This window comes from Dendropsophus ebraccatus, chromosome 7, assembly GCF_027789765.1.
Source record: "Dendropsophus ebraccatus isolate aDenEbr1 chromosome 7, aDenEbr1.pat, whole genome shotgun sequence".
NCBI lineage: Eukaryota > Metazoa > Chordata > Amphibia > Anura > Hylidae > Dendropsophus > Dendropsophus ebraccatus.
Window position 1 is genome coordinate 39348791 of NC_091460.1, and position 22728 is coordinate 39371518.

General features: G+C 44.6%; 1 protein-coding gene across 3 annotated transcripts in view; it reads left to right on the plus strand.

Moving 5' to 3' along the window:
- The first annotated feature begins 183 nt into the window (after positions 1-183).
- Positions 184-22728, plus strand: part of ACOX3 (acyl-CoA oxidase 3, pristanoyl) — a 70415-nt gene continuing 47870 nt past the window's right edge. The window contains exons 1-8 of one of the 3 annotated variants that reach the window (XM_069977363.1): positions 184-301; positions 2033-2198; positions 4352-4585; positions 5131-5205; positions 6112-6201; positions 6729-6872; positions 7081-7169; positions 22440-22536. In XM_069977363.1, the coding sequence (XP_069833464.1) occupies positions 2040-2198; positions 4352-4585; positions 5131-5205; positions 6112-6201; positions 6729-6872; positions 7081-7169; positions 22440-22536 (888 nt within the window). In that variant the 5' untranslated portion in view covers positions 184-301; positions 2033-2039. Of the gene's footprint in view, positions 302-921; positions 1024-2029; positions 2199-4351; positions 4586-5130; positions 5206-6111; positions 6202-6728; positions 6873-7080; positions 7170-22439; positions 22537-22728 lie in introns of those variants that run through there. The other 2 variants (XM_069977362.1, XM_069977365.1) reach the window with 2 other exon arrangements.

Below are 22728 nucleotides of genomic sequence, written 5' to 3' on the forward strand. Positions count from 1 at the left end.
GGGTTGTTATATAAGTTCTAGCGGAGGCCATCTTGGTTTAGGGCAGAGGGTTTGATTTTGACACTTTCCCTATACAGAAGATTTCGTAATGTTTGCTTTTACCTATCGTCTTATAAATGTAGATATTATTTACACACGAAAATTGTATTAAGAATATGTGTTGCCCAAAAGAAAGATGGTGGAAGCGACTTCCCCTTCCTACAGAAGCTTCCAGGTGCTTCCAGGAACTAGGTCCAATGTGTGCTTGTCCCTCCTGCTCTCTCTGTTCTGTGTAATCTGGGAGGTCATAGCTGTAACTGAGGTGAGCTGAGGGAGCTTCATATGGCTGCAGGTGCATATCCATCCCATTGTTTATCTGTGGTTGAACTACAAATCCCAGCAACTTCTCATACACAGAAATAATGCTCTTACAGAGTAATGGTGCTCCCTTACCACCCCTACACATCAGGGATGGGGAACCTTCATCCTTCCAGCTGTTGCAAAACTACAACTCCCATCATGCCTGGACAGCTCAAGCTTCGCTTTGGCTTGCTAGGCATGATGGGAATTGTAGTTCTGGACCAAAGGTTCCTCATAGCTGCTTTAAATGGACCATTAGTGCCCTATTTACATTTCTAGTGTTCCCAAATACACAAGACTATTGACCTGACTGTGTAATAGGGACATCCACTTTACCTAGGTAGAACTGTGGCTGTCCAGGCATGATGGGACTTGTAGTTTTGCAAAGGCTGGAGAGCCTGAGTTTGACATCCCTGAGCTAGATGGACGGCTCATATTATACTCGCTATTCACTTTCCTTCACGGGTGTCACATAACACGGTACAATAGGACATGATGGAGATGGACTTTAATACCTTTGAGTCCTAAGTCCAGAAATCTTATCAGAACCATCAGGGTCAGCAAATAATACAGTGCTGGTTAGAATATGTTACAGAGCTGCCGGTGCAGTGATAGGGTCTGAGCTGGAGACGGATCCTCAAAGATAATCTCTGTCCTGGGGGCCAGTTTTGCTTCCTTTTATTAGTAAGTATGATGCTGCTGCGTGTAGCTGACGGATGAAGTGGCTTCAATAAAAGTCTGTGCATGTGGATAATAAATGTGATCTGAGGTCCTATAGTGATAAGCGTCATCTCTGCATTATATATATATATATATATATATATATATATATATATATATATACTGTATATATAAAATTGCCTCACAGTACACGCCAAAAAATAGGGGTAGATGGAATCAACGTGCAACTGTAACTATGATATATCGTATGAAAGTGTTTATAATATTAGAGAGAAAGGAGATGTTGCTACGGGGGGAACTGTACAATTGAAGGCCCTCGAGCCTGGATACAAGATAAGATACAGTTGGATATGGAGGATACAGGTTTCATATGGCGTCCTGCAGTACACTACCATACTGTGCACTGGCTCTGGTCACAAAGGTTGAGAATAAGGTTGTATTGTTATGGACGTTCAGTCATTCAGAATATGATAGCAGATACTGAACAGAATTTTTCTGCAGTGTGTTAAAGGGGTATTCCAGTGACAGAATTGTTTTTTTTGTTTTTAATAAACTGGTGTCAGAAAGCTATACAGATTTGTGAATTACTTCTATATAACAAAAACTCAAGACTTCCAGTACTTATCATTTGCTGTATGTCCTGCAGGAAGTGGTGTATTATTTACGGTATGACACAGTGCTCTCTGTTGCCACCTCTGTCCATGACAGGTACTGTCCAGAGCAGGGGAGGTTTTCTATGGGGTTTGCAACTGCTCTGGACACTTCCTGACATGGACAGAGGTGGCAGCAGAGAGGGCTGTAGAGACTGGAGAGAATACACCATTTCCTGCAGGGCATACAGCAGCTGATAAGTACTGGAAGATTTGATAAAAAAAAAAAAAAGAATCATTTACATATCTATTTAATTTTCCTTCACCAATTGACTTTTGTCACGTAAACCCTCTTCACCCATGTGGAATATAGACACATATGTCCGGTTATTCATTTGACGTAATATTGTTTTGTCAAGCAGATTAACAATGTTCGGTGCCAAAAAGGCAGATGCCACAGGAGCCGCATCTCATGAGCTGCTGCCTGATTTACCCAATGGACCACTTACTGAATACCGTAGAAAGGCTTCCTTCAACTGGAAGGACATGGTGCTGTTTTTGGAAGATGAGGAACTCATTGCTTTCAAGGTAAAGAATAATTAAAAAGCTCTAAAATAATCCCCTCCAACCTGTGCCTCTCCGGCTATAGCACCACTACAACTCTTACCATGAACCTCAGGCTGCTAGGATATGCTGGGGGTGGTAGTTTAGCTACAGGTGGAGAGCTACTAGTTGGGGGACCCTGTAAAGTAATGTACAAACAAGCCTGGCCTGGTCTTCAGGATACATCTATGTTGTATATGTCTGAACCCACTTAAAGGGGTATTCCCCCCAAAAATTATTTTTGCATTAATACGTTGCCCACCCGTAGCTTTCTATCTTTCCAATATAAAGTTATAACGGATTCTGCACAGTTTTGCTGTTATCTAGGTGCCCCCACCCCCATGGATTGCATAGAATCATCAGCTCTCAGACCACTCCGACACCACTCCCTGCTCCTGGCCCCGACCCTCCGAGACGGCATCACGTGTCCTGCATCTCTTCAATGGGCTGGGTTAACGCTTCTAACCCAGCCAATCTGAATTGATGGAGGACACTGACAGGGGATGGCTTCTGTAAGAGAGGGAGACAGTGATCAGTGCAGCTGTCACTGTCTCCCTTTCTAACAGCAGCCACCCCTGTCACCCGCACTGTGTGGCCCCAGCCCCAGAGCTCACCCCCTGACTGTGCCCTCTCACTGGTGTCGGCGCTTACTGGCGGCAACCTCCCGTCCCCCCCCCCCCCCCGTCCCCCAGCTGCGGCGCTTACGGGCAACCACCCTCCGGCCCCCCACCCACCTGCTGGCATAATTTGTGGCACCGGCGCACTCCCCCCGTTATGGTTGTGCACAGTCACAGTGCACAGGTCACTCACGTCACCCCTGTCATCAGCGGCTCACTCGTGGCGGGGTATACTTGCGGCACCCCGAGCAAACCCCAACCCCAACCCCCCCCCCCGCCCCCGTGAGGGTCGCGTGTGACAGAGGTGCCGCGGGACTCAGGGAGCGTGCTGGTGTCATCCACCGCTCACCCCCGTGTCACCGCATACCGGCGGCTGCATCGCCCCCCCCCCCCCCCGGAACTCACCCGGCCCGCGCGCCCCCAGCATTCCCCCAACCCGGCGCCCCCCCCCCCCCCCCCCCCCCCCCCCCCCCCCCCGCGCGGTAACTTACCGGCAGCACCCCCATCACCCGGAACTCGCCCGGCCCGCTCGCCCCCAGCATTCTCCCAACCCGCCCGCCTCCCCCCCCCCGGTATCTCACCAACAGCGGCGGCACCCAAATCACCCGGAACTCGCCATGCCCGCGGCAAGAGCCCCCAGCATTCCCCATCCCCCCCAATCGCCTCTGCTGCATCACACAATCGCCTCTGCTGCATCACACAATCAACTCTGCTGCATCACACAATCACCTCTGCTGCATCACACAATCAACTCTGCTGCATCACAAAATCACCTCTACTATATCACACAATCAACTCTGCTATATAACACAATCAACTCTGCTATATCACACAATCACCTCTGTATCACTGGCTCAACTGCTATATCTGGTGGATATCAGCTCTGCTACATCATGTACCAATCAGACATTAGCATTGCATGATGGGAGATGTAGTTTTCTGGCCGACGCCATGTTGGCTCAAAATACTTAGGGGGACGTGGTGAGTAAGAGCAGCTAGGTTTGGGAGCATTTTATTTTTTTTGCTCTTGGGGGGAATACCCCTTTAAAGGATTTTTTGTGGCTTATCCTAGGATACGGCTTTAATATTTAATGGTTTGTTCAGCAATTTGTTTTCTTTTTTAAGTCAACTGGTGCCAGAAATTTGTAATTTACTTCTATTAAAAAATCTGCAGCTGCATGCCCTGCAGGAATTGGTGTATTATTTCCAGTCTGGAGAGCAGGAGAGGCTGCTCTGAGCTGTTCCTGACATGGACAGAGGAGGCAGCAGAGAGCACGGTGTCAGATTGGAGAGAATACACCACTTCCTGCAGGACATACAGCATCTGATAAGTACATTTAGTAAAAGAAGTAAATTATAAATCTCTGGCAGCAATTGATTGATTGGTGGGAGTCCAACTCCTGTTAACACCGTCAGACATAGGTTTAAAGAGTACCCGGTAAGCAGTACATATTTTCTGTAGTGTCTGTCGGTTAATATAATTTTACAAACTCAGTAAATCTCTTGTTATTCTGTCCCTAGAACAAGATCTTCTCCGCTCTGGAGAATGATCCGCTTTTCTTCCGGCAGCCCGGAGAGCAGCTTCCTTTGGAGAAGAACAGAGAGTTGACGTTCCTGCGATGCAAGAGGATATTTGAGTATGACTTCCTGACTTTTGAGGCGACTATGGAAAGGCCTGAGAAAATATTTGTCCTGATCAACTGCCTGGGAATGTACGACTGGTCCCTGTCCGCTAAATATTTTCTCAATACACAGGTTAGTACAAAGGTGTCTTTACTGGCTTTATAGAGGTAAGAAAAGCACACATATATATATATATATATATATGGAGAGGGGGTGACCCAAAACCATCATCTACCTGCCACCAACCCCCTGCATGGTGCTGGATGCCAATACTGAATACTTCCTACATGGGTACAAACACCTTTCTCACTGGCACCGTGTAACACCTAATGTCCCCTGTGGTGGGGGAACTGTGACAGTGCTAACCACTGAGCCAAAATCTACTCATTCAGGCCACTGGTTTGCGTCACCCAAAACAATTGCTATTGTCCTTCCCGGCACATTGAAGTCTCTTAGCCTGGAAAATAGAAGTGAAGTTTGATATTTAGCAAAAATTGCTTTAAGTTCCCAAGTCAGAGCCCAATGTGGAATCCTATTAATCACTATTCCTGGCCCTGATGCTGTATTTATATGTATGATCTGATTATATGACTGGAACAGTATAATAGCCTTTCAAGTGTATTTCTGGATCTCCAGCTCTATTACTATTGACACACGGCTGTCTTTCCATCTCTCAGGTCTTTGGTGGTGCTGTCGGAAATACAGGTACTGAGAGGCACCAGAAGTTTCTAAGTCAGACTCGGAATATGGAGGTAAGTGGCCTGGAGATATGTGTGCACACCACATCCCATCACCATAGTGGATCATAATCGCTCACATCCATCTATTTCACTAATGGAACCCATTTTTAAACTTTTTTTTTTTTTGCATATTTTTTGTTCTACAGTCTGTTTTATTTTGGTGTTTTTCGCTATGTATGTAATCAGGTCTTTGCTTGCAATTTCACAGGCAGGCATGGAGGTGTGAAAAAATAATAAAGAAAGTATACTTACCCATCCCCACGCTCCCGTAGCTCTCACTGCTCACAGACAGCCGCCGAATGTCATTATCAGACAGCTTCTGGGAGCATCAGCTCCAACTGCTGCAACGTCACTGCCTCACTGATGGCTTGCTCACTCAGCTACTGTAGTTAGTGACTGCAGCTCTGTCCCGCCCCAGTCACTGATTGGCTAAGTGGGCAACCATCAGCCGGGTCGTGATGTTGCAGCGGGAGGCTGAAAGCTGTCAGAGATTGGTAAGGCAGTGCTGTGAGGGCACAGCAATGGGTAAGTATTCTTTCTTTGTAATGTTCCTACATCCCCCTGCCTGTTATTTTTTATTTTCATATACTGTTCACTTCTGAAGCTCAGTCCCATTCAAGTGAATAGGGTTGGGCTGCAAGTATGGAGCTGTGTCTCTTAAACCATGAAAAGGCCACATTGCATGCTGGAACACTGAATCTCAGCCCACATATATACGTATACATAGTGACACTTTGAAGTGTGTATATATATATATATATATATATATATATATATATATATATATATATACTTCAAAGTGTTATTATCATTTATTTAAAAAGAATTGACAATTCATGGTTTCCCAGTTTAGTTTGTACACTTATTTGATAGTATTTTGTCTTTTGTAATCTGAATAATTCAGTTTTCATCCTCTAGATTTTTGGCAGCTTTGCACTTACAGAACTCAGTCACGGCAGCAATACAAAGGCTATACGGACAACCGCCACCTTTGATGCCTCTACCAAGGTAAGTGGACTGGACTGCATCCGACTACTGGAATCCTGACCTAAAGAATAATCTCCATTTACCTAGACAGCCTAAATGATGATTCCCCCTACACACTAAGGCCTCATGCACACATATGTGTCAGTTTTTACTGTCAGAAAATACTGTCAGGAAACCATCAAAATTCCCTGACAGTAAAAACTGAAGCAGCACTGCTCTCCTCCAGCTTTTTCTTTCCCCTCTTGCTGGGGGAGGGGAGAGTGACTTCTTGTGGCCAGAGGTATAATGCTGCCCCCGGCTCCTGCCACAGGAGTGATTGACAGGGCGGGGAGCCAATTGCTCTTCATCCTGTCAATCACAGCGCCACATTTAGCTGTATGCACTCCCTGTTATTGATGAGAGTCCAGGCAGCCAGAACCACCACCTATCAGCTAATCTATGCTGCTGTGAACAGGTCATAACTTTTAACCGTAGAATATACCCTTCAAACTAATCCCCTGTCCATAGCACAGAAAGTCATTGTAATGTGACTGTGTGTTTTATTGCAGGAGTTCATCCTCAACACCCCTGACTTTGAGGCGGCTAAATTCTGGGTGGGTAACATGGGAAAAAATGCTACTCACTCTGTTGTGTATGCCCAGCTGTACACTATGGATGGAAAGTGTCATGGACTGCACTTCTTTGTTGTACAGGTAAGGAGCAGCTCTTTATGGACAACTGGAATAGAAATGAGACAATGAAACAATTATTTGTTGGTTAAAACTCTAGATAATTGTATAATCCAGTTGGTCATAAAAAAAAACCTGTTATCATATATGCTACATTATGGGTAGATCATTCTAGATCATTTCATATTTTTAGATAAAATTTTTCATCATATAACCTTAATATTATGTTTAGATTCGGGACCCCAAAACCCTGCTTCCTATGCCTGGAGTGATGGTGGGTGATGTTGGCAGGAAACTGGGCCTGGATGGAATAGATAATGGGTGAGTAGCACCTGCTTACTCTTACGTTACAGTCTGTGAAGAAAATTGGCTTCATATGTTCAGTTTCCCTGCAGCGCGGTACACTGAATTTGATCAAGTGGTTTGCTAAGAACCTCATTTTTTTCCAACAACAGTTTGTCTATTTCAAATAACTATATTCTGTATATATTTTTTTTTTTTATGGGGGGGGGGGGCGGGGGATAGTATATGTGGTGAGTCCTAGAACTTGCAGGCTGCTTTTGCACTTTCCTGTTTTAGTCTGTATTTTAGCTGCAGCAGCGTGCACCTGCATAGTATGAATAGTGTCATTGGTGTGCTGGATGTTTTTTTTGTTTTTAAGTAAGTCAATGGAGAGAGAGGGGGGGGGGGGGGAGAGAAGTGTTTAGTTGAGTGCTTCTCCCTGCTCATTCTAACAATCAATTGAGTCTGGACACCCAAGACCCTGGCTGATCAAAAACTTATCTTGACTTGTCTCTAGGACTTGTCAAAGTTGTTTTTTTTTAAACAACACATGAACACGATGTAATACTTTATTTCCCCTGTGGGGGCACTACAGGGTGATTGAACAGTTTCTACCAGGTTTCCACACAGATTACAGCTGATCACTGGGGAAACATAGTGATCTGCTTATTGTTAAAGGAGAAGTCCGGCCAAAAGTGTTTTTTAATATGTTATTACTTATGGAAAGTTAGACAAATTTCTAATGTACATTAATTATGGGAAATGCACATATACTGCTATTTCCCTTAATTTATTAGATCATGGAGTGTTAGAATTCTCTCAGAAACCATGACGTCGCGACGAAGGGTGTAATTCCTATGGAGTGTCCAGCAGGGGGCGCACTATATGTAGAAGTCAATGAGTACCATTGACTTCTATATATAGTGCGCCCCTGCTGGACACTGTGTTGAATCAATGGATGTGTATGTAAAAATGTTATGTACACTACGTTTTGATTGAATACATTTATGGAATACTTTGGCGAGCAAGTAAATGTTTTCAATGAATATACATGCCTATACATCTACCTCCTCCCTCCCTCCCTGCTCAGTGCTGGGCACATATACACAGTACTACTACTCCCATCCTCTGCTCATTGTATGAGCAGAGGATGGGAGGAGTAGTACCTGTGCTATCCCCAGCACATCGCCACCGCCCGCGCCGCTCCTCACACAAGGGGTCGCTTCATCATGTCCCCTCCTCCTGGCTTCAAACGTGTGACTATCCCGCCGCCTGCCGCCGCTCCTCACACTATTCCGCTGCTCCTCACACTATCCCGCCGCTCCTTACACTATCCCGCCGCTGACTCCCGCCACCATCTGCCGGTCTCTGCTCCTACATACCGGCTACCAGTCCGCACTGCATACTATGAGCAGAGGATGGGAGTAGTAGTACTGTGTATATGTGCCCAGTACCGAGCAGGGAGGGAGAGGGGAGGTAGATCTCCCTCCCTGCTCGGTGCCCTCCAAATGTATTCATTGAATACATTTATGGGATACTTTGGGGAGCAAGGGACACTTGCTCCCCAAAGTATTCCATAAATGTATTCAATCAAAACGTAGTGTACATAACATTTTTACATACACATCCATTGATTCAATAGAGTGTCCAGCAGGGGCGCACTATATATAGAAGTCAAAGGTACTCATTGACTAGAGAAATTAGAAATTTGTCTAACTTTTCCATAAGTAATAACATATTAAAAAATACTTTTGGCTGGACTTCTCCTATAAGAAGTAGAGATTGTTCAAGGGAGATGACCCATTTGATTTAAAAAGCCATAAAAGGAATAGGGATTTTGTAAACTGGACAAACCCCTTTTTAAGGAGAGGTACACTTAAAGTTCTAAAGATTAAATTTTAGGATTTCAAGATGGAAAGTCACGGTCATTTATAACCTAATAGCCTTTGGGTAAAGGATGCATTGATTCTCACCCATAGGGGCAGAATATGTGACTGCTACGGGGTCCTTGGAGAAAGGGAGCCCAGGCAAATTTTTTTTGTTTTGTGACGCCAGTTGTATTATTCTGGTTCTTCTTTCTTTTCTTGCATACAGCCTCTAGGTGGCAGTACTGCACCATAGGACAATCATTGGAATTGTTGTCAAATCCAGTTTTCCTTTCAATTTTGCTATTTTTACCTTTTAAAAAGAGTAAAGTATAAAGAATAGAGCTGTGGTGCCCCCATATATAGAGAGAATAGAGCTGTGGTGCCCCCATATATAGAGAGAATAGAGCTGTGGTGCCCCCATATATAGAGAGAATAGAGCTGTGGTGCCCCCATATATAGAGAGAACAGAGCTGTGGTGCCCCCATATAGAGAGAGAGAATAGAGCTGTGGTGCCCCCATATAGAGAGAGAGAACAGAGCTGTGGTGCCCGCATATAGAGAGAATAGAGCTGTGGTGTACCCATATATAGAACAGAGCTGTGGTGCCCCCATATAGAGAGAGAATAGAGCTGTGGTGTCCCCATATATAGAACAGAGCTGTGGTGCCCCCATATATAGAGAGAACAGAGCTGTGGTGCCCATATATATAGAGAGAATAGAACTGTGGTGCCCCCATATATAGAGAGAACAGAGCCGTGGTGCCCACATATATAGAGAGAACAGAGCTGTGGTGCCCCCATATATAGAGAGAACAGAGCTGTGGTGCCCATATATATAGAGAGAATAGAGTTGTGGTGTCCCCATATATAGAATAGAGCTGTGGTGCCCATATATATAGAGAGAACAGAGCTGTGGTGCCCCCATATATAGAGAGAACAGAGCTGTGGTGCCTCCATATATAGAGAGAACAGAGCTGTGGTGCCACCATATATAGAGAGAACAGAGCTGTGGTGCCTCCATATATAGAGAGAACAGAGCTGTGGTGCCTCCATATATAGAGTAGAGCTGTGGTGCCCCCATATATAGAGAGAACAGAGCTGTGGTGCCTCCATATATAGAGAGAACAGAGCTGTGGTGCCACCATATATAGAGAGAACAGAGCTGTGGTGCCCCCATATATAGAGAGAACAGAGTTGTGGTGCCTCCATATATAGAGAGAACAGAGCTGTGGTGCCCCCATATATAGAGAAAACAGAGCTGTGTTGCCCCCATATATAGTGCCCCCATATATAGAGAAAACAGAGCTGTGTTGCCCCCATATATAGAGAGAACAGAGCTGTGTTGCCCCCATATATAGAGAGAACAGAGCTGTGGTGCCCATATATATAGAGAGAACAGAGCTGTGGTGCCCCCATATATAGAGAGAACAGAGCTGTGGTGCCCCCATATATAGAGAGAACAGAGCTGTGGTGCCCCCATATATAGAGAGAACAGAGCTGTGGTGCCTCCATATATAGAGTAGAGCTGTGGTGCCCCCCATATATAGAGTAGAGCTGTGGTGCCCCCCATATATAGAGTAGAGCTGTGGTGCCCCCCATATATAGAGTAGAGCTGTGGTGCCCCCATATATAGAGAGAACAGAGCTGTGGTGCCTCCATATATAGAGAGAACAGAGCTGTGGTGCCCATATATATATAGAGAGAACAGAGCTGTGTTGCCCCCATATATAGAGAGAACAGAGCTGTGGTGCCCATATATATAGAGAGAACAGAGCTGTGGTGCCCCCATATATAGAGAGAACAGAGCTGTGGTGCCCCCATATATAGAGAGAACAGAGCTGTGGTGCCCCCATATATAGAGAGAACAGAGCTGTGGTGCCCCCATATATAGAGAGAACAGAGCTGTGGTGCCCCCATATATAGAGAGAACAGAGCTGTGGTGCCCCCATATATAGAGAGAACAGAGCTGTGGTGCCCCCATATATAGAGAGAACAGAGCTGTGGTGCCCCCATATATAGAGAGAACAGAGCTGTGGTGCCCCCATATATAGAGAGAACAGAGCTGTGGTGCCCATATATATATATATATATAGAGAGAGAGAACAGAGCTGTGGTGCTCATATATATAGAGAGAACAGAGCTGTGGTGCCCATATATATAGAGACAACAGAGCTGTGGTTCCCCCATATATAGAGAGAACAGAGCTGTGGTGCCCCCATATATAGAGAGAACAGAGCTGTGGTGCCCATATATATAGAGAGAACAGAGCTGTGGTTCCCCCATATATAGAGAGAACAGAGCTGTGGTGCCCCCATATATAGAGAGAACAGAGCTGTGGTGCCCCCATATATAGAGAGAACAGAGCTGTGGTGCCCCCATATATAGAGAGAGAACAGAGCTGTGGTTCCCCCATATATAGAGAGAACAGAGCTGTGGTGCCTCCATATATAGAGAGAACAGAGCTGTGGTGCCCCCATATATAGAGAGAACAGAGCTGTGGTGCCCCCATATATAGAGAGAGAACAGAGCTGTGGTGCCCATATATATATAGAGAACAGAGCTGTGGTTCCCCCATATATAGAGAGAACAGAGCTGTGGTGCCCCCATATATAGAGAGAACAGAGCTGTGGTTCCCCCATATATAGAGAGAACAGAGCTGTGGTGCCCCCATATATAGAGAGAACAGAGCTGGTCTTAACAAAAACAAGTGCCCATTCAGCCGAAGCTAATTTAGTGGGTTCTTGAAATTGTCAAGACCAAGACCAATATACAGCAGGACTTGGCTCAGTTGTACTAATGGCAGGGGATCTGGGACAGGTGAGTAAATTTTTTTTATTATTTTTAATATCCCAACTTGAGGACATTTCACTGAAGGAAGTATTCCCCAGACTCCCGCTTTTATTGCAGGCTTAAGCAAATTTGTCCCCTGGGCATTTACCCTAATAAAGTTTTTACCAAAACAATAAATAATCCATTGGATTTATAAAGGTACATCATTTTCTAAGTAGATTAGGTCTTTATATAATAGAAAACGGTGTTGAAATGTGCACTCTGTATCGGTACATAAAGACCTAAAAGACAGTATATATTACAGTAATATAATAAACAAATGACCTTCTGCAGGATAGGTTTCAGGACGTCTAAATTGTACACGGTTTGTTTGCATTACACATTGCAGAACCTTTCCACGCCCGTCCTGATGAGCTGTCCTGGGTGTATGGGAGCGGGCTCGGCAGTCGCTGCACAGTATTGTTTTGATTATCCACCTCTTCTTACCTCATCTGCAAAACTCGCCTAATATTTTATTCCTGTTATGTCAGACGGAGCAAATTTACAGAGTGTATAATGTACTATACGTAATAATTTCAGTACTGTACCCTGGGGTTAATCCACAAAGCCAGGCATTAATATAAATCAAGGTTAAAAAAAAAAAAAAGAGGTTCGTACAGGGCCGGTGTTATACTGAGCGTGGTCCTGGGCTGCAAATCGTATTACCAAGACATTGATTTACTATAGCAGTGACTATACACAGATCAGTGTCACCAATAACACTACCAGTAAATAGTGACAGAATAATACCATCATACTATTACTGTATACACCACTATATTGCCGCCATACAGTGACCATAAATAATCTGCAAACTATATATATGTCACTACAAGTGATGTTTTTTTATTTTCAGTTTGCTTAGATTTTCTCAGATTGATAACTTTTCTCAGCCATGGCGTCACTCTTACAGCACCTTCTCCACCTTCTCCCCACCTACAATAAACATCCACATAGTGACTGAAATGGTAATAATGGAAGTGGGTTGGGTGAAAAGTAGGTCTCCTCATTTGGTAGGTCCCCAGTAGGTAGATACAGTATTTTCCTGCGTATAAGACTACTTTTTTAACCCAGAAAATCTTCTCAAAAGTCAGGGGTCATCTTATAGGGCGGGCGGGTGATGAAAATCTTTGGAACTGGACTGGAGAATCTGTGGTCACTGCATATGGTGGGGGAGCTCAAAAACAGCTGCATCCCCGCTGTATGCGGCGTCCGTATGAAGGGCAGAGCAAGCTGCAGGTGTCCAGGGTATGGAAAAAAGAGATACTGGAAAGTGGCGCTATGCCCAGAAAAACACACCTCTTTCACCCTTCTGGCCCACCCTTGTATCCTACTGATATTACTGTTTCTCCTTCTCTGCCTCTTAGATCTTGCTGCTGTCTGATACTTTTTATTAATTTTTTTTTGGTGTGCGTAGGAAGAGGGGTAGTCTTATATGGCGAGTATATCCCAAACTCTATATTTTAACTGGAAAAGTTGGGGGTCGTCTTATACGCCCAGTCATCATATGCGCCGGAAAATACGCCAGTAGGTGAGAACCCCCCTTCAAATAAGTATTTAGGAAGTCCCCCCCTGGGTAGTATATAGATCCATTATTGGAGGACTCCCCTTTTCTCCCTCCCACACTCTGGATTCAGGTGTCCCAATGGCAGATGTCACTGTGTGCAGCTACATAAGGGTGAGGAAGCCCCTGAGCTGCACAAAGCATCTTGTGGGTCACATGTAAAAAAAACAAAAAAAAAATGCTATGTGCTAGTACAGTTACAGTGATACCAAGTATATACAGTGTTTTTAACATATGATATTAATTGGCTCCAGGGCGGCCATAGCAACCAATCAGTGCTCTTCAAGGGGCACTAATGGGGTGATATAAGACCCTGTTCTCTGTCTACCCCCCAGATGCTGTGGTTGTAACTGACCTTGGCAGGGCAAATAGGAGGTAAAGGCAGAAGACATTACTGTACTTTGACCTCTACTTTTAGTAACAGTGCCTTGAGTCTCCCACTGAAGTTTTGGGCCTTTGTTTACCTTAACGGGGTAAGTATATTCACATTACTTAAAAGGGTTGGCCCCTTTATAGTAAAATAGGTCAGTGTACAGTATTAGTAAGTGTACTCACTGTATATACTGACAACAGCTCCCTGTGTACCTCATAGAGCTAATATCACACTCTCCTCCTCCAGGCTGTGCTGCCCTGCTCTGTGGTGTTTCTGTCCATAAGATGGCCAACATGGAGGAGCATGTGACCATGCCCTGCCCCCTGTGTCCTTCATAGACATATACAGGCTCAGTGGTGGACACTGGGGGGCGGGGCTTGGTCACATGCTCCTCCATGTCGGCCATTTTATGGACAGAAACAAAACAGAGTAGGGCAGCACAGCCTGGAGAAGGGGAGTCTGATTTTAGCTCTATGAGGTACACAGGAAGCTGCTGTCAGTGAGTGCTGTGAGTACAGTTACTAATACTGTACACCGAGCAATTTTACTTTAAAGTGGCCAACCCCTTTAATGACAGCCACTCCCTATGTACCTCATAGAGCTAAAACCAGACTCCCCTCTTCAGAATGTGCTGCTCTGCTCTGTAGTGAGTCTGTCCATAACGTTTCAGGGTATAAACCCACACACCGTATACACAGCGTATTTACTGCTGCGATACGCAGCGAATACGCAGCAAAAACGCAACAGATACGCAACAAAAACGCAGCAGATTAGATCTAAATAACTGAACTCAGCATTAAATCTTCACCATCAAACTGCTGCGTATTTGCTGCGTATTTGTTGCGTATTTGTTGCTTATTTGCTGCGTATACTGTGTGTGGGTTTGTACCCTCAAAGTGTTTTAAGATTTTCAGGAATTTATGCATACAGAAAATAAAACAGTAACCCCATATGAAATGAATGCAATGAGGTACGCAAAGTAACAAAGGCGGATATTTCAAGGAAACATAACAAACAGGCACTACTACAACTAATGCATAAAGGCAATCTCAAAGAACGCTCGATATGTGAGCAGTGGACAAAGTCACAAAAGATAAAATGTTGTGGATGTAACACTAAGCATAGAATCAGCAAATGGTTCTCAATGCTAGAAGGTGTATGGTCTTCCAGGTGATGTAAGCAGTGGCGGATTATAATGTGGGCGGTTTGGGCGGCCGTCCAGGGCCCAAAGCTCCGGGGGGGGGCCCATGCCATGCCACCCACATTATAATCTGCCACTAACTCTCGTGTCCTGTCCTATCCCCGGCAGCGCGCGCATCAGAGAGCAGAGAGGAACTCACAGCCACAGGCGGACGGGGAGCTCCCTGATGCGCGCGCTGCCGGGGATAGGACGGGACACCCCCGGCAGCCGCGCATCAGCCAGGGACAGACCAGGAGGCGAGAGGCTCAACGGGGGAACGGACGGCAGGTGAGTTGTGTTTTTTTTTTTTGTGTGTGTTATCTGCTGACTGCTGTGCACAGAGGGGGAAGAGGGTGACCATCTAAAAGGGGGGGAAGAGGGTGACCATCTATAAGGGGGGAAGAGGGTGACCATCTATAAGGGGGGGAAGAGGGGGACCATCTATAAGGGGGGAAGAGGGGGACCATCTATAAGGGGGGGAAGAGGGTGACCATCTATAAGGGGGGGAAGAGGGTGACCATCTATAAGGGGGGGGAAGAGGGTGACCATCTATAAGGGGGGAAGAGGGGACCATCTATAAGGGGGGAAGAGGGGGACCATCTATAAGGGGGGAAGAGGGTGACCATCTATAAGGGGGGAAGAAGGGGACCATCTATAAGGGGGGGAAGAGGGTGACCATCTATAAGGGGGGAAGAAGGGGACCATCTATAAGGGGGGGAAGAAGGGGACCATCTATAAGAGGGGAAGAGGGGGACCATCTATAAGGGGGGAAGAGGGTGACCATCTATAAGGGGGGGAAGAGGGTGACCATCTATAAGGGGGGAAGAGGGGGACCATCTATAAGGGGGGGGGGGAGGGGGACCATCTATAAGGGGGGGTGAGAGGGGGACCATCTATAAGGGGGGGAGAAGGGGACCATCTATAAGGGGGAAGAGGGTGACCATCTATAAGGGGGGAAGAGGGGGACCATCTATAAGGGGGAAGAAGGGGACCATCTATAAGGGGGGGGGAAGAGGGGGACCATCTCCTATAGCATTAGCACCCTCCTCTCCTGATATCCTCTGTGCTGCTCTGACCTCCCCTATAAGATCAGCACCCTCCTCTCCTGACATCCTCTGTGCTGCTGGGACGCTGTGACCTCCCCTATAAGATCAGCACCCTCCTTTCCTTACATCCTCTGTGCTGCTGGGACGCTGTGACCTCCCCTATAAGATCAGCACCCTCCTCTCCTGACATCCTCTGTGCTGCTGTGACCTCTCCTATGAGATTAGCACCCTCCTCTCCTGACATCCTCTGTGCTGCCGTGACCTCCCCTAAAAGATCAGCACCCTCCTTTCCTTACATCCTCTGTGCTGCTGGGACCCTGCAATCTCCCCTATAAGATCAGCACCCTCCTCTCCTGACATCCTCTGTGCTGCTGTGACCTCTCCTATAAGATTAGCACCCTCCTCTCCTGACATCCTCTGTGCTGCCGTGACCTCCCCTAAATGATCAGCCCCCTCCTCTCCTGACATCCTCTGTGCAGCAAGGGACTAAGCATTATGTTTATTGGGGCCAGCAGGGAGGGGAGGCAGGCAGTGTTTATTGGGGACAGCATGGGGGGGCAGTAGTGGATTATAAAGTGGACGGATTGACCCCGGGGGGGGGGGGGGCAGGTTGGGTGGACAGCCTGGGGCCCAGGGTACATTTAATCCGCCACTATGTTAGTGAAAGCACTATGGCGCTAGGGGGCAACCAAAGTAACTAAATGGCTAGTGGCAACTCACTGGGAACGCGTAAATAGAGGCAGGGGTGTAGATAGGAGTAAGTGCTTTATATAAGCATGGCTCCCCCTATAACTATACATGACACAAGTTGCTGCAAAGGGGACTGTCACTCTACAGCTGAGGTAGCAATAGGAATAGCAGTGCCACAAGCACAATGTAAAATAACATGCAGAACAGAAATGAGGCAAAAACACTAAAACAAACACTTAGACGCCATGGCGGCGCAACACAGAAACAACTAACTCGTAGATAATGAGTTAGCAGTGTGGGGCACATAGTCCAATATGAACCAAGGAGCAGGGTAGGTGTTGCAACAATAGTCCGCTGAGCCTACAAACTGCTAAAGATTAAGGTCCTTGGCGGCTATCTTGTGAAAGTCTCAGTCAGAAGGTCCAGTCTTGCCTCCAAGTCATGAACCAGGAAAGTTTCAGCTCCCTTGGCTACAATTAGGCTCGCTGGAGAGCTCCATTTGTAGGGTATGGCATTGTCCCTTAGAACTGATGTAAATGGGGCTAACGATCGGCGCCAAGCAAGCGTAGTAGCTGACAAGTCGAAATACACTGAAATGGCATCCTCCTCCCTGGCGAAACCATTATGCTTCCGAGAAGCTGAGAGGAACGCCTGTTTTGTACGTACGTTGCGTAGTCGGATTATAGTGTCCTTGAGGACATCGTTGGGCAGGTGTCGGGGCCTGGGTACGTGGCGCACCCAATCCAGGGCTAAAACAGATTCCGGGATGCCTCTAATTTTCACATTATTAGATCTAGAGCGGTCATCCACTTGTGACAGTTTGGTATATAGGCGGCTGACCTCGGTGTCCAAGTCCTAGTGCAAATTTAAAAGAGCATTATATTCACCAATAAATTCAGCCATGGTATCCTCCAGTCTCTGAACTCTCTGTTCCATGGCAAAAATAGAGTCTCTAAAAGAAGTAATGGTACGTTCAAAGCCAGCATTCATGAAGTTAACTAGTGCCAAGAGTATTTTAGAGAGTAAGAGTCTTTTAGTGAGGAGGATGTTCATGGAGCTGAGGAAGCAAACAGGCCAGATGGGCGCTTACAGGCTTGTGAAATGCTGCTGTAGAAGGAGGGGAGGCTGAAGATCTCTGTCGGTAAGGAGGGTCAGGAGGGGAAGGACCGGAATCAAGTGCTGACAGGGGCAGCCAAACCACGCCCCCGTGAGTCTGTCCATAAGATGGCCTACATGGAGGAGCATGAGACCATGCCCCACCTCCAGTGTCCTCCATACGAATAAACAGGCCCGGTGGTGAACACTCCATGTAGGCCATTTTATGGACAGGCTCACCACAGAGCCGGGCAGCACAGCACAGTCTGGGGAAGGGAGTCTGATATTAGCTTTATGAGGTACACAGGGAGCTGCTGTCAGTATATACAGTGAGTACAGTTACTAATACTGTACACAGAATAATTTTACTATAAAGTGGCCAACCCCTTCAGCGCCACAGACAACAATGTTCACTGTAATACTGCACTGCCTTTTTGTTTCTGCCATTGCTTACCCTGTATAGTAAGGCTTGGCTCTTGGTCATTGCATAGTAAGAGACCAAAATACAAGCTATAGATGTGAGGATGAAATCTAGACAGTTTCTGAAATTGCTGTGTCCCTGCCAACTATGCTTCAAGTGAATGTCTACCCTTTAACATGGTTTGCTGTTTAAATCTAGATGATCACTCATCCCCCTCAGTCCTTCCATTTGATTATATGGCCAGTGTAAGCCCATATTCTTCTGTTAACAGCTTGAACAGATAAGAAGTGAGGGGGAGGGGAGAACAGTCTTGTCAAGTCAAACATTTTGCTTAGTTTTTCTTCTACAGCCTCCTTGTTTTCACATATAGTGCAGGTTGTCGTGTGATACCCAGAGTAAATTCCATTCTAAAAGGCGCCTAATGTGTCTGTTTCCAGCCCTTATCACTCCTTCTCTGAACAAACATCTAAGCCAATTTATGACCAGATCAAAGTTGACCTTAAATCTGGTCATAAATCAACTTGAGATTTGTTTAAAGGCCATATTACACCAACAGATATCTGACAGATTTTTTCAGCCAAAGCTAGGAAGGGATTGAAAAGAGGAAAAATTGAGTCTTACCTTTATGACCTGTTCTCTGTTTATAGTCCATTCCTGGCTTTGGCTGCAAATAATCTGTCAGATATCTGTTGGTGTAATAGGGCCCTAAGAGAGGAGAGGCAAAAACTGCAAACAGACGCATCTCTGACGGATTTCATTGGAAGCAGGAGACTATATGTAGAAGAGAAAGTCAGCAACATTTTTAATAAAGACCTATGTTAAAATATTTTTACCTTATTAAGTTCAAGGCAGGAATACAAATATTAGGTTGACAGGTGTCCATAGCCCTTGAAGGATGAAATTCTGTCCACCTGTAGCCACCACTAGAGAAAGCTTTGTAGCCTGCTGCTCATTGTGTATATATCAAACTCAATCAACCTTTGCATAATACACACACATATATATATATATATATATATATATATATATATATATATATATATACTTAAAGAAAAAAATGCATACTGATACATGCAAGGAGACTCTTTTGCATAGATGCATTCATTAAATGCACTGTCCCAGAGCTTGAGCATAGCGTTTTCACACGACAAGATGTGAACAGAGCCTTATAAGAGTATACAGGGAACTCCCCCTAGAGGAGGCTGCGGCCTATTCAGGGGATTTGGAGCTACAGACATCACTTTACAGTCTTTGGAGAGTCAGGTCAGGTCATGGTTTGCATTGGAACTTCTCTCATTATATCATAAACTTTTATTCTGGTAATAATGGCCGGAGCTTTATAGCGCTGCCTCTCCAGAGCAATGAATATAAATGAGGAAAGAAACATTTCTGTGGAGCTGGCATGGAGTGGACTCCGCTTCACATTGTGAACATTCCTTATTATGTGTATTTCAGCTGAAGTTATTTTTTTTAACTTTTTATAGAAATATTTATACAAATACTTAAATGCATAGAATAGTGTATGTGTAGATCACAAGTTTGGTCAGCTCTCACCATTCACCATTCACACTAGGCAGGAGCACGTTGCTATGGCTGAAATTGTAAACACAAAAGCACCGAAAAATGCAACAGTTCACCGCAATGGCAAGATACAGACCCACTACTATGTGTAGATCAGCTGAAGAAGGGACTGGGCCAAACATGGGCTGGTGATAACATTGAGTGCTAAGAGTGAGAGATTACAATGACTTCATATTACATTTTTTTAAGCTATGACAGTACACACATGGTCGGACTTTTCTCTTCTTTAGGTAAATTGGTTGTTGTCCGTTATAAGAAAGCACCATGCCTCTTTTGCTCCTTTTGCCTTTTTTTCAGCTGGCTGTATGGTTGGCTATCCTGGTGAATTTTTGACTATGCTGCCATACCAAAAGAAAAAGTAAAAAGGTGCTAAAGTGGTATTCCTTTGTGCGTATGCCACTTTGTGACTGACCATTGGACCCGTAGTTTCGTACAGCAAATAGTGGGTGCTTGGGGAGAGGTGGTCACACACTTGTAATCATTTGCAGTTATGAGAATTTGGGAAGTTACTGTTTTTTTGTTAAAGGTAAAAAACCAGGACAGGTAGGGGATAGTAATGAAGTTATACTTACCCTTTCCCAGTGCCCCTTCAGCCATAGTGCAACCAGCTCACTGTCACTCTCTGGTCTTCTGAATCTGCCAGGTTCCTATGTTGTCACGACCCACAGAAACTACCCGCTCAGCCAGTAAGTGACTGCCTTTTCCCGGAGTTCCCCTTCGAAGAGACCCATTTACTGTATGGAGACTTATTGGGGAAAAAGTATTCACATTAGTTTTCCTTACTAGCCAAACCAATGTATCCCTCAAGTGTGTCAGACTCCCATCTGCAGACATCTGTTTCAGGTGTTTTACCCATTTCCGTTACAGGGTAGGTTGCCTTTGTTGCATCTCAGGGTGGAAACCCGAAGAGACCCTTCTGGGGTATAAATATTTATTTTCAGGCAAGGGTCCATGGGAAATTATTTCAGAAGGAAGAAAGGAAACCCATACCAGCCAAATGTTGTCATAAAGGAGGAGCCACCCATCTGTAGACAGCTGATTCGATGTTCTTGCCTTTGATGGTCCTAGTTGGTGTTGATAAAACTAAAACACTTGCTTTACCAGGGTGGGATCAGTTCAACCTCATGTAAATGTAAACTTTTTTAGTATATATCATTTTTGAAATGATTAGCCACGTATTCCATTGAATAACATTAGTACTTGGATAAGGCTCAGTGTTTTGTGCGGTTTCGTTAAGGAATGGTAACCTTACTCTTCTTTGTAAATGGGAACCTCAGGTACCGGCTTCCTGGTGTGATAGATCTCTGCTCGGGTGGTTACACATAATGTATCCATAGTTTCATTCATTTTGCTGTTCCCATAAATATTTATAGGGGCATTAAATATCCGGCAGGGTTAGTAACACACCAACGCCAAGATAAAACAAACCTTCAGCTTTTACTAGAAACGAAAGCTTAAAATAAATTCAAGAGACGCTGCCAAAATTTTTTTTTTATTTTTTATTTTTTATACTGTACGATACTTTACTTATACACGGATTTTTCCCTTCTATAAATAATGTTTGGTATACTGTACGATACTTAGACACGCTTGACCGTCAGGTTTTTCCTTTGTATAAATAATGGGCCTTGTAAGAAAAAGACTGCCATAGATCTTACCAGGGAAAACTTTGAGGAGAACGGTTCATTTATTTAAAGGTAATGTATGGCCTAGATTTGTTTTTACTGATTAAAGTCGGATGGTGGAACATGTTCTTTTTTTATATTCTCTTTTTGTTTTCCATTTGTATATCATTTTATTTTTTGTACATTATTATGGGGGCAGCCATCTTACCTAAGCTTTATTTAACCGCATTTAGTAACATGCTTTACGGCTTCATGGAAGGAAGCAGAGATGCTATTGTCTTTGCAATCTACCCGTGTTGCCTTTTGCTGTAATTCTGTACTTTTCAGCAGCCCCCTACTTATCATCACAGACAGAACAGGAAGTCTCAGCTTAGTTTTAAGCCTAGTGGCCAAAATAAAAACTCCAAAATCTCTAAATTATTTTATAATATAAATGATAAAATTGAAAACTTGTTTAAAACGGTAGGTTATTTTCTGATGACACATAGGGGGAGATTAATCAAACATGGTGTAAAGTAGAATTGTCTTAGTTGCCCCTAGCAACCAATCAGATCCCACTTTTCATTCCTCACAGATTCTTTGAAAAATGAAAGGTGGAATCTGATTGGTTGCTAGGGGCAACTAAGACAATTCTACTTTACACCCGTTTGATAAATCTCCCCCATACCCTTTAAGGGGAGCTACAGTCTTGGAAATTCAGAATGTCAGTGGAAGCCTAAGATTTCTCAACGACCTAGGAACTCTAGAAAGAATTGAGGTTACCAATGCACTATGGTAAGTCAAGACTTGGCAGATTTAATCCCTTTACATAAAAGAGTTGAAAATCCACAACAGAAATTGACTTACTAGGATTTTAAAATGAAAAAAGTGGAAAAGTTCCTTAGAGTGTAGATGAGATTTGTAAAATGGTAAAATAATTCATTGTGGATTTACCTGCTCAAATCCAAAGATAAATTCTGCAGAGAATCCACCAGATTACCTGTTTGTTTGTTTTTATCCTTTATATATTTATCATAATTCTTTTCTTATGCATTTACAGATTTGCAGTGTTTCACAATGTTCGGATTCCCCAGGAAAACCTTTTAAACCGTACAGGTGACATTTCCTCCAGTGGAAACTACACAAGTGCATACAAGGTACTACTTTGGGTATAGGTATACAAGGTATACTAAAGCACTGATAGAACTAGGAGCAGGAGGGTTGTATGAGGCCCATCATTGCCCTCAATGACAAATTGGGAATGTGATTGTACATGGGCTGATCGCTGAGATCGTGCGGCATGATAGGTTACACATTAGGCGCACGGTGTAAACACTTTTTGAGCTTTT